This window comes from Heptranchias perlo, chromosome 9, assembly GCF_035084215.1.
Source record: "Heptranchias perlo isolate sHepPer1 chromosome 9, sHepPer1.hap1, whole genome shotgun sequence".
Classification (NCBI taxonomy): domain Eukaryota; kingdom Metazoa; phylum Chordata; class Chondrichthyes; order Hexanchiformes; family Hexanchidae; genus Heptranchias; species Heptranchias perlo.
The window spans coordinates 20,458,215-20,470,896 of NC_090333.1; the positions used below are offsets into that span (position 1 = coordinate 20,458,215).

The 12,682-nt window shown below is 39.7% G+C and overlaps 1 protein-coding gene across 2 annotated transcripts in view; it reads right to left on the reverse strand.

Annotated features, from left to right (window-relative positions):
- Nucleotides 1-12,682, reverse strand: part of LOC137325178 (dihydropyrimidine dehydrogenase [NADP(+)]-like) — a 598,790-nt gene that overhangs the window by 91,313 nt on the left and 494,795 nt on the right. For both annotated transcript variants that reach the window (XM_067989971.1, XM_067989972.1), the window contains exon 19: nucleotides 9,731-9,873. In XM_067989971.1, the coding sequence (XP_067846072.1) occupies nucleotides 9,731-9,873 (143 nt within the window). The remainder of the gene's footprint in view (nucleotides 1-9,730; nucleotides 9,874-12,682) is intronic.

A 12,682-nucleotide genomic window follows, 5' to 3' on the forward strand; every position in this document is an offset into this window, starting at 1 on the left:
AACAATGTGAGGAGAAATGTGGATAAATCGTCCCTATTTGAAGATGATGTTTAGATGTCCAGCTGCAGGAGGTACTGCAAAACAGGGTGCCCATGCTTGGTGCAGTAAAAGCTGAACCCCAAAATTCCTGGATGAATGTTGCAGACAAAATTAATGCAGTCTTCCAGGTCCAGTGGAGCTGGGAGCAAATGAACAGGAAACGTTCAGGCATTGGGAGGAGTGCAAAGGTGAGTCTGCCTGGATTTGGCAGACTGTTACTATTGATCCATAGCCTGCATGGCACCAACACTGCTTTTAATCTGGGTCATCCTAAGGGAGATAGCATATGAACTATGGAGACAATCTTTCAGCTTTTCATGTCAAGGTAGCTGTAGGGTACATTTTGTGTACTTAAATAGCTTGTACTGCCACACATAAATCTTGTAAGGTGTGTCCTGAACCAACAATGTCACCAGAAACTATGTGCATGCTGTATTATAATTGACTCTTGCAGCAAGGAATGTAGGCTGGACACAGGGGCTGTTGACCAGCAGTTCTTGTAAAGTCCAATGTTTGTATGTTTTGTGTGTGCTTTCAGAAGGCATCAAATAATCATTGGGGGATAAAAAACAGATTGGAGGAAGACTTTCAGACCTTAAACAACTGTCTCACTTCAGGGACATTGCTTTTGAAATCTCTGGGCCCAAGTCCATCAAAGGAGTGTGGGTGGGAGAGTTTGGCAACTTGATGCCTTGCAAGCATCATGATTTTATCGGTCTCATTGTTTCATTCACTTAGTTATACAGAGACATATTTTCACAATATCTTGGCATCTTATCTGTTAGAAGACATTCTCTCCTGACACTATATTAACACACCTGCCTTTATTCTTTTTATAGGATCTTCCCAAAAAATGTTGGCAGGCCCAGGTAGCGCCAAGGAACTTAGCACTTCATAGCATGTGGCATCAGACACTCCACACGATGCAGGTACTAAGGCACATCAAAGCACCCTGGGGCATTTAGACACTCAGTTTGAAGAGGGGGCACCAGCTGAAGCACAAGTGAGAAGGAGCAAGTGGAGGTGGCAGCAGATGAACAGAAGCAGATGGCTACAGTAGCAGCCCTAGGCATTCATTAGTTGCATGACTTAGGGACTGGTACACAACTGGGCTTGCCTTCAGAAAGGAGTTGTTGGATGAGCAAAAGGCCTTCATGACATTTTTTGAGAATGTAATCAACACCCCGCAAGGATTTTCAGAGAATTTGCAGTGGTGCAGTGTCAATACCTTCGTAGCAATGCATGGCAGAATCACACAACTGCTGTGCACCTTGGAGCAAATGGCAAATCCATAGCTATCTGCTGGGGAGCCCTCAAAGACATAGGGCCAAAGCCCAGGCACCGGTTCTCTCATGAATGCTGTGAAGCCATAATGAATGCTTCCAGGGTATCGGACATTGACTTGCACGGTTATGTTTCTGTGGGCTGACACAACCTGTGCACTGATGGAATGTAAAGCCTTTCTGTTCAAGTAGCCCTTGGGGTTCATAGGAAAAGCCTGGATGGTCACATGGGCACCATCTATGATGTCCTATGCTTTTGGGAACTCTGCCACCCAGTAAAAGTTCTGCACCCTATCCAGTTGATGTGTCCTATCCCTGGGGAATGTAATGCCCCAGCTGTCATTTGCTTGATGCATCTTTCAATAGCAGATTGACTGATCCGGCATATGTCCCCTGTGGAGGCTTGGAAGGATCTTGTTTCATTAATGCAGTGGTGACCTTCACAGTTATGGGAAGAGCCATCCCTGTTGTCAAAGGTCTCTGAAACTCAGTCTGGAGCAGGTGGCATGAGCTCAGTACAGCCTTCCTTGTGAAAGCAGAGGTGCCAAGGGCAGGTCTCCTCTGAGATGCCCAAGTTGGTCTGCTGGATCTGTAAACACGGGTCCTAGAATAATGATGGATGCATACAAAACGGCTGAGGTGCAATGGCATTGCCTTTCTTGTCCCCTCTTTATTCATCTTTCTCCTTCAAACTGTGGAGCAGGATCAGAGCCCCCAAATGACTTCGTATGCTGAAAACTTTGTTTGCTGCAAGTGAAAAGGTTGCAGAAAAAGGTGTGGTAACTAAAAGTCTTGCAGTGTTAAAAGTGTGGCATATACGGCAATAGGCAGCAATGGAGATGTAACAAGCTGGTAATTAAAAAATAAATTAAACTTTACAACCAAGAGTGAAAACTCTGAAATGAAATTCGGCATGGAATCCATTATCATAATTTTCAAAGCTCTGATCAGTCCTATGCTGGTTGGTGGTGTGGCTAATAAAAGTCCCAAATTTGTTCACCACAAAATGAGACACACTGCGCATTGGATGCATGAACCATCGTACTCAATCTTACAACAGTCCTGGGCGGCAAGGTTTCATGCCGGCAACAGAGTCTTGCAAAATTTATCCTATACATTCTCTGCTTATTTCTACTTAAGAAATACTGAGGTAAATTTTACGAATGCACACTCCCAGTGTGGACGCTCAACCCCCGGGAGCACATATCAGGAATTTGTATGCATATCTCCTACATTTTTCCATCCTGTAATTTATGGATGGAAATCGTGAAGAAAGTTGGGGGGGGGGTGGTAATGCACATGAATTACCAATATATATTCCTAGCCAGGAGAGCATATCACAGTACTCGTTATAATGAATATTACTCCACCTCTCTGGACACCACATTTAAAGTTAGTTACATGTTAAACTTGCTTCATCCATAAGATGAATTAATATTTTAGGTCTGCATTTCTAAGTACCTTACATATTCTGCCTAAATTAGGCTTAATACATAGACACAATGAAAATCTTTGAGAGACAAATTCTGCAAGTAGCAATTGTTTTGCACATTATAAATGTAAGTAGTACAAGATAATTACATTTTGGTCATTGTTGTGAAAATTCTCTTACGTTATACCAGTTTTTTTTATACAATTCATTACTTTGGATTTTCTCTCTTTTCAAGTTGATCTGCTAATAAGAGCATCTTCTTATGCTAGCATAATAAACTAGTTAAACAGTCTGCTATGACCTCAGTTGGTATGTCTGCCTGTGCTTCAAATCGCTTCTGCACAAAAACATCAAAGGTGGACTTCTTACACAACACATTTAGTACTAATGTAACTGAATACCAAAATAAATCGAAGTGAGAATTTCTTAGTAGTTTTCAGGCAATTCTAACATCAGTCGCTTTCATCTGGTCTACAACTGTGGCACCACATTGATTTGAACTCCTTTAAGGTATTCGCTGCTTTTACTTGCTTGAATCTCAAAGGATTTTTACAGTGATAAAATTCTAACATTTACCCATATGGCAACTTGCTTATCTTACAGTGAATCTTGGTTTGACTCAGCTGCGGAAATAACGATACAACTTTCAAATATATATTTTGAGTAAGCAAGTAACCACTGCCACCATGTTTTAAACATATTCTACATCATGAATCTTCAATTGCTTTGCAATCTAATTTCATTGTTCTACATTTTTAAACAGTGTAATTTACTTTTAATCTTTTATTTAGAAAACTAGATTGGAAGATTTTTGTGTAACATTAAAAGGTTAACCGCATCAATGAATGCAACAAAATAGTTTAGAATTCTTGGGAGATATACTAAGAGTGACTGCAAAACTCATTATTATATACACAGTGTAGTAACTGTCCTAGTAATAGGTTCCCATATAAAATATCCCTGTAATACATCCTCTTATGTGACGCTGCCACAGTAAATTATGTTATTTTAAACAATATAAAACAAACACGTGTAGGTCTAGTTAGATTAGTGGTATTTCACTGGCGACCAAAGCCTCCCACTTATTCTACACCTCTGATGTCTCTTCACAGCGCCAGCCTAGACTCAAGCTCAACAGGGTCGTCTTTCCCTGCTGACTCTGCCAAGCCCGTTCCCTTGGCTGTGGTTTCCTAGATAGTAGGTAGGGACAGTGGGAATCTTGTTTTTCAAACCATTAAGGTCCTGGGGCAATGCACTAGTATTAATGTCTGAGGGAGAAAAAGAAAGAGCCATCTGGAATAAACAGAGTGAAAATGAGGGTGAAGAGAAAGAGAAAGAATGGAAAGTGCAGAAACGAGAGAGACAGGAAAAGAGAGTGGGAAGCACTGGAGGAGACAGAGAAAGGGGGAGAGAAAAGATAGATAGAATATTGTCAGAGCATTGTGAAGAGGTGTTAATGACTTTTTCTCCCTCCTTACATGTGTTAAGTACCGAGCTTGTAATTGGCACCCCTCCCAGTGGCTTGTGGTTAGAGGGAACAGAGGTCACAAATCCACCACATCCTACTATTCAATGGCACAGTGCATTGGAGCATCAATATGCAGATTCACTACACCACTTTTTTTTATTCTTTCACTCCATTTATCATCTTTCTTTAAATTCCTGTTTCACAGCTACCTTAGTTTCCATCTATTTATTATTTTTGATTAACAACTGTTTCATTTCTTTCTTTTGCTCTGTTTCAGTGGCTCTATTTATCATTCTAACTTTCTTTATGCCTCTGTTCTCCTCTTGCTGCATCACTGTGGCTTTCTCTCTCCCCTCTTGCTCTCTCTCCTATCTATTATTAGTGCTATCAGTTAAATTCAAACAATGTTTGAATTAACCAAGGGAAAAGGTATTCTGAATTAGTAAAGATGCATAAGAATACCACCATAAATAATAACTGTTTTGTAGGATAATGTGGAATTTGATAAAGTCATTCATTAAAAGAAAGGTGTGTATGTTCTTTGTAATGAACTTAAACCACGGTTCAACCAGGAGCATCCAAAACAAGCATCTAAACCACAACTTCGACCATCTCTTGTACACTATAGTGCATGTACAAAAGTAGAATTTGACCACCTCATAAAATGTCCTCCATATCCTTGAGAACTATTGTGTGAGAAAAGCTAAAAGCTATAGTTCTTTATTTTTTATAAGCCACCCACTAACCCACTCAAAAACAGTGTGAACCTGAATGTAAAATGTGATATACAAACAAAATCTATTGGTAAATTTCCCCTGGACTTTCCTTATGAGAGTGGTTTTGTTACCTGGTGCTGTCTGAACAACACAGTACTTTCAACTTATCACCTTAGCAAGAAATCGTGTTACAGCCAAGCACTTCTGCCAAAACATCCAAACTACCAACCCACAAGAGATCCTAACAAGGTGCAATATCAACCGACCTCACCAACCATAAGTACAAAATATTAAAAAAACCTTGCAAGAGAAGCAACAAGAAAAATTCTTCAGCAGCAGTAATTGCCATGTAGTCTGTTCACTGAAATCAATCTTTGGACAACTGGCAATATTCCAGGCCTCAAAATTGTCAACCACCTACCAGTAAAACAAATTAAATAAAATCCAAATATGCGTAAAACAACATAATCCCATTTAAGATAAAATCTGTTTTGTCACTTTTAAAAACACTTTATAAGTTTATTTGTTTTTTTTTGCCACTGATGAATGCCTATTGTTCTACATTCTAGCCAACAGAGTGGAGTGAAGTAGGTTACAGATTACTCCACAGCCTCTATCAATTATTACACTATTATAAAATAGCTTCTATTTGGTGAGAATGGTTCCACTGAAGTGCATTTCTACCTGATGATTATATGTCTGATCAGATCTTTGGAATAATTGCTCTTAGAGGTCCTACAAAAGTTTTGTTAGGTGTTTTAAGCAACTTTAGAAAAGCAAAAGCTCCAAACTATAAGGGTACAGAGTTGATTCTAAAACCAGGAAAAATATTGGCCTGATTTGATTCTAACTCACCCTATTTCCGTCTCGGTCATTCCTCGTTTCTTTCTCAATCCTTAAATCTCATTGGTTAAGGAGATGGATTGTTGTCCCGTCGGTCACCAAGGTCCCGGAAGACCCATTGCACTCACCTCGTCATTATCAGCTCGCACTTCCAGCAAATTAAAGGGCAAAAATTTTTCGAGCTGAAGTGTGAGGGAAATGGCAGAAAACACTGGTGGGAGTTGACTATAGGCCTCCAAACAGCAGTGGTAATATAGGGGACGGGATCAAACAGGAAATTAGAGATGCATGTAACAAGTGTACTACAGTAATCATGGGTGACTTCAATCTACATATAGACTGGCCAAACCAAATTAGCAATAATACTGTGGAGGATGAATTCCTGGAGTGTGTAAGAGATGTTTTTTTAGACCAGTATGTTGAGGAGCCAACCAGGTAACAGGCGATCCTAGATTGGGTATTGTGCAATGAGAAGGGGTTAATTAATAATCTTGTTGTGTGGGGTCCTTCAGGGAAGAGTGACCATAACATGATAGAATTCTTCATTAAGATGGAAAGTGAAGTAGTCCAATCCGAAAACAGGGTGCTAAATCTAAACAAAGGAAACTATGAAGGTACGAGGAGTGAGTTGGTTATGATAGATTGGGAAGCTTCATTAAAAGGCATGACGGTGGATAGGCAATGGCTAACGTTTAAGGAACGAATGCATGAATTGCAACAATTATACATTCCTTTCTGGCACAAAAACACAAAAGGAAAAGCGGCCCAACCATGGCTAACAAAAGAAATTAAGGATAGTATTAGATCCAAAGAGGAGTCATATAAATTTGCCAGAAAAAGTAGCAAGCCTGAGGATTGGGAGCAGTTTAGAATTCAGCAAAAAAGGACCAAGAGATTGATTAAAAGGGGAAAAATAAAGTATGAGAGTAAACTTGCTAGGAACATAAAAGTGGACTGTAAAAGCTTCTACAAGTATGTAAAAGAAAAAGATTAGTGAAGACAAATGTACCGAAAAGGGAGAATTACAGTCAGAAAAGGGAGAATTTATAATTGGGAACAAGGAAATGGCAGAGCAATTAAACAAATACTTTGGTTCTGTCTTCATGGAAGAGGACACAAAAAACTTCCCAGAAATGCTAGAGAACCAAGGGACTAGTGAGAAAGAGGAATTAAAGGAAATTAGTATTAGTAAAAAAAATAGTGCTGGAGAAATTAATGGGACTGAAAGCCGATAAATTCCCAGGGCCTGATAATCTGCATCCCAGAGTACTAAAAGAGGTAGCCATGGAAATAGTGGATAAATTAGTTGTCAACTTCCAAAATTCTACAGATTATGGAACAGTTCCTGCAGATTGAAGGGTGGCAAATGTAACCCCACTATTTAAAAAAGGAGGGTGAGAGAAAACAGGGAACTACAGACTGGTTAGCTTAACATCAGTAGTAGGGAAAATGCTAGAGTCTATTATAAAGGATGTGATAACAGGACACTTAGAAAATATCAACAGGATTAGACAAAGTCAACATGGATTTATAAAAGGGAAATCATGTCTGACAAACCTACTGGAGTTTTTTGAGGATGTAACTCGTAGAATAGATAAGGGAGAACCAGTGGATGTGGTTTATTTGGATTTTCAGAAGTCCTTTAATAAAGTCCCACATAAGAGGTTAGTGTGCAAAATTAAAGCACATGGGATTGGTGGTAATATATTTGCATGGATTGAAAATTGGTTTACAGACAGGAAACAGAGAGTAGGAATAAATGGGTCTTTTTCAGGGTGGCAGGCAGTGACTAGTGGGGTACAGCAGGGATCAGTGCTTAGGCCGCAGCTATTCACAATATATATCAATGATTTGGATGAGGGAACCAAATGCATATATTTCCAAGTTTGCTGATGACACAAAACTAGGTGGGACCATGAGTTGTGAGGAGGATGCAAAGAGGCTTCAAGGTGATTTAGACAAGTTGAGTGAGTGGGCAAATACATGGCAGATGCAGTATAATGTGGATAAAAGTGAAGTTATTCACTTTGGAAGGAAAAACAGAAAGGCATAGTATTATTTAAATGGTGATAGATTGGGAAATGTTGATGTACAAAGAGACCTAGGTGTCCTTGTACACCAGTCACTGAAAGCAAACATGTAGGTTCAGCAACCAGTTAGGAAGGCAAATGGTAGGTTGGCCTTCATTGCAAGAGGATTTGAGTACAGGAGCAAGGATGCAGTTATACAGGGCCTTGGTGAGATCACACCCGGAGTATGGTGTGCAGTTTTGGTCTCCTTACCTAAGAAAGGATATACTTGGCATAGAGGGAGTGCAGCGAAGGTTCACCAGACTGATTCCTGGGATGGCAGGACTGTCGTATAATGAAAGATTGGGTCGACTCGGCCTGTATTCACTCGAGTTTAGAAGAATGAGAGGGGATCTCATTGAAACATATACAATTCTGACAGGGCTAGACAGACTGGATGCAGGGAGGATATTTCCACTGGCTGGGGGGTCCAAAATGAAGGGCCACAGTCTCAGGACATGGGGTAGGATATTTAGGACTGAGATGAGGAGAAATTTCTTCACTCAGAGGGTGGTGAACCTGTGGAATTCTCTACCACAGAAGGTTGTGGAGGCCAAGTCACTGAATATATTTAAGAAGGAGCTGGATAGATTTCTAGACACAAAAGGCATCAAGGGGTATGGGGAGAGAGCAGGAATATGGTATTGAGATAGAGGATCAGCCATGATCACATTGAATGCGCAGCAGGCTCGAAGGGCCGAATGGCCTACTCCTGCTCCTATTTTATATGTTTCTATGTTTAAGACCATAACATAATTATGGATATGGAAGGCGATTCAACCCATCTTCGTTCATCCATCCAGAATGACCCTAAAAGCCCTTCACCCATCGCAGCATCCAATTGGTTCTTAAATGATTCTTGGGTTTTTGCCTCCACTGTTTTATCAATAGTTCCATTCCATGTGTTGATCACTCTTTGCGTGAGAACTTCCTGGTAAACTTGTCTTTTACTAGTTTGAACCTATAGCCCGCTTCCATTCCTCATGTCTCTTTTAAAAATCCACATTATTTATTGTTCCCACAATCCTAATGTCAACATTCTTACCAAGATGTCCTCCTTTCACTCTTCCCTCAGCTTCTGCATTTTCGATGATTTCAACCTGAACCTCAATTTCCCAAGCCCTCCATCTTCCGGCTTCACCACTCTCCTGTCGTTCCTTAATGTTACCTTTCATATAAACTTCCCCACCCATATCCTTAGCCATTCTCTCAACCTTGTCCTCTCTTGTGGCCTTTGTGCATTCAAGTTTGTGATCATTGACAAGGCAATCTCTGAGCGCTCACATTTCCCCACCCTCCTCCAATTCCACTTTTCTCACAGAATGCCCATGGGATAAATTTTCTCAGCTCCCTCTCAAATTCCCAGTTACCTCAACTATGACCCACCATCTGTCATGACACCTCTGCCATGACTGAACTGCTTAATCACTCTCTCACCTCTGATTTCGAACCCCTAGTTCCCAACAAATCAATCACTGTCTCCCAGACCTGCTAACCCTATCTTCACCAACTTGAGTATACCTGGAGCACAATTAGGCAAGTTACACAAAACTGATTTAGTATAAAAAGATTCAAAACCAAAAGGAAGTCCATAACAGAAAAAAATATTGCTCGTGTTAGCTGCAATTGTAGAGGGTAAACTATTTATTAATGACAAATAGTCACAGGCAGTCTCTCCTGATACGGTTCTGCTTGCAATACCTGAAAACTGATGAACAAATGGAATTCTCCCTTACATTTGCTGTATTTACAGCGATTTCTCCAGTGACTTAATACCAAGATTCAAAAGCATGACAATGCACCTCATACGCTGCTTGAAAGCACAGTAGTAAACATGCTGAAAGAGTTTTGTATGACTCTTCTGGTTAAACAAAATTTACCTGCAATACAGAGGCCCCACAATTCAAAAACTGTAGTCCTGCTTCAGCTGAATCAATTCCTCCAGCAGCTAGGATTGCAAATCCTGGCATAGCCCGTCCAATAGCAGATACTGCTCGTAAAGCTATTGGTCTTATTGCATTCCCTAGATAGAAAGGCCATACATTAGCATGAATCACATGGTACAGTTATAGAAGTCATCTCTATTATTTAACATTTTTGTGCTATAATTTTCAATATATAATTTTTCTATTAAATTTAATGTGATATATTTGACCCTGTATGCACAAATAATGTTTGAGTGGATTAATGTAGAAAAAGCTGAAATGAAAATACCTTTTTCTGAAAAAATGTCTTTGATTTACAAATACAATGAACCTTTTATATACTTTTGAATCAGATTTTGAAGCAACAGTATCCCTTTAAAACTCTAAAAAGAATGAAAACCAATTCAAAGTTACAACAATAATGCTCAAAGAAAGACTCTTCCTTTACTTTAAAAAAAGAATGGGTATTTGAGTGCAATAGTATAACATAGTCCCCAGAATTTGCTTCTTATTAAGAAGTACCTTATTTGGTTTCGTGTTTTACAGCATCAATAGAAATCTTGGCTTCTTAAAAAAAGGTGATGCCAATTTAACTTCTACATAGGGTGTAGGATTCTACAGGACCTCATATAGAATAGACAACCAGCAGAATTCTATAATAATGCATTTCCAATTTTTTTGGGTGTATATAATTAACATATCTGTTTTCTTGATACTAATTAAAGAATTTAATTTTTTAGACTGCAGTAAGAGAAGTTATTGTTTTTAAGCAAGGCATTATATTCACTTATGCAGTAAGGTTATCCGGAATAACAATTATTTTTATTTCTTTAAGAACAGTTCCTCTCTTCCCTGATCTACAGATGTTGTCCATTTGGAAAAAAATATAACGACCCAGAATTTGCTGTAGCCGGTCAAAGAATGGCTCCCGCCGTTAATTAGACTTGCCCTCGCCTGTTTAATCTTCATGATATTGTGCACTGCACGTTGCTGGAAATGCGAGATCTGGGATCTGGGTGAACCAGGCAAGCAATTGTGTATCTCCTTAACTAATCAAATCGAAGGATTGTTAAATGAACAGTGCAGAGTCTGAACAAGGAAATGTAAGTTAGAAAAGTGAATTCAATGTCAAATCAGAAAGAGAAATAAAATGAGGGAAAGAAAGATTGGATTAAAAGAGAGAGAAAAAAGAGACAAAGAAAAAGTAAAAAAAAATACTTTAATTTAAGAAAAATCTCCAACAACAATTAAAACCTGAAGGAATGAGACTCCACTCTTGAAATAGTTAATTTTCAGTGCCAGAGAGGTTGTTTGACTGTAATTAACATTTATCACATTGTTAAAAAGGATACTTAGACTGAAATGGACAAGCCCTAACTTTGTGTGGCGAGTTTAGTTCATATCTACCCTGCTGGGTCAAAGTCCTGGAACTCCCTTCCTAACAGCACTGTGGGAGAACCTTCACCACATGGACGGCAGCGGTTCAAGAAGGCGGCTCACCACCACCTTCTCCAGGGCAATTAGGGATGGGCAATAAATGCCGGCCTCGCCAGCGACGCCCACATCTCATGAACGAATAAAAAAAAGTACAGGAACTTCATGCCATTCAATGCATTTCAATGGTGAGTCTGACAGCGAGATGCCGTTTTTGTGAAGATAATGTCGGAGCAGCGCATCTCGGACAGCAACTTCTGGATTTTCGCATTTAACTACGCATCTGCCCTTGCCTGAAGTTGCTGTGCAATTTGCACATAAATAACAGTGAGCACCGTTAGCCTCACCGTTATTTTAACAGCAAATTCTGGGCCAATAATATGAAGAATGCTGAGGAGAGGTTAGGAACCAAATAAAGTGAATACAAATTTTGCCAAGCAAGTCCCTTGAAGCAACTGACATCCAAAATATAGAACCAATGGAATTGTAAAACCTGATTTTCAGAATGGTGTGAAAATAAGAACCAAAGACAACGTAGATGATATTTGACCAGCAGACCTTCCTTTGTTTAACCCAGGATGTGGCCAATTTTAAGGTAGGCCAAGACCATCTAATAACATTGAAGCCAGGAATTCCTTCAGAGCTGACCCACTCCACCGCCGTAACATCATTGGAAGTGCGGCTGAAACCCCGATTCCGCCACACTTCTGGCAAATTTATGGCAGAGGAGTGGGAGTAGCTCTGAGGAAATTAGTATAAATATTTCATATAATCAACTATTTAAGTAGCACATATTACTTGGATTTCTGAAACCATAACTCACAATATAAAGCTTCAAAGCTTGTTGACATCTAGGGCATAAAGTTTGCTATCAGCCCCTGCTTAGGTCTCAGATATACAACAGTGATTTATTGTGAATGGAAAACAGATGCAACTTCAGGCAGGAATTTCTGAGGCAGATGCAAAATTACCAGTATCAATACATTATGTATTTATGGCTTAAAAATGAAAGGTCCAGCAGTAATGGCTATGAAGAAAATAAGGTCAGAGGTTTGAGACTAATAGAGCCGAACAGGGAGAAAGGAGTGCCGTAAGATTGCAGGACTGATATATGGCAAGGAGGTCCAAAAAGGAACTCTGAATAAGTACGTAAGGCTAAATGCTTCATTTCCTCCTACCACAGCATCAATAATGGAGGGTTGGATTCTCAAATGCTGTGAGAGATACCCCTCAGTAAACCTTTCTGCAAGAAAACCAAAATTTGTGCCACTTTAACTGTTGCGAGGGATTAGTCACTATCGTCAGGGCCACTGCTTTATGGTGACAGAATAGTTTCGCTTTTCTGACCAGAAGTAGGGGACAAACCGCGCCTGCTTGACCCATACCACACTGACCTTGCACACATTTTCAGGGTCAAGTTAATTTTAATATTATGGGTGAGCTTCAGGCACAGAAAATGCCTATAATTTGAAG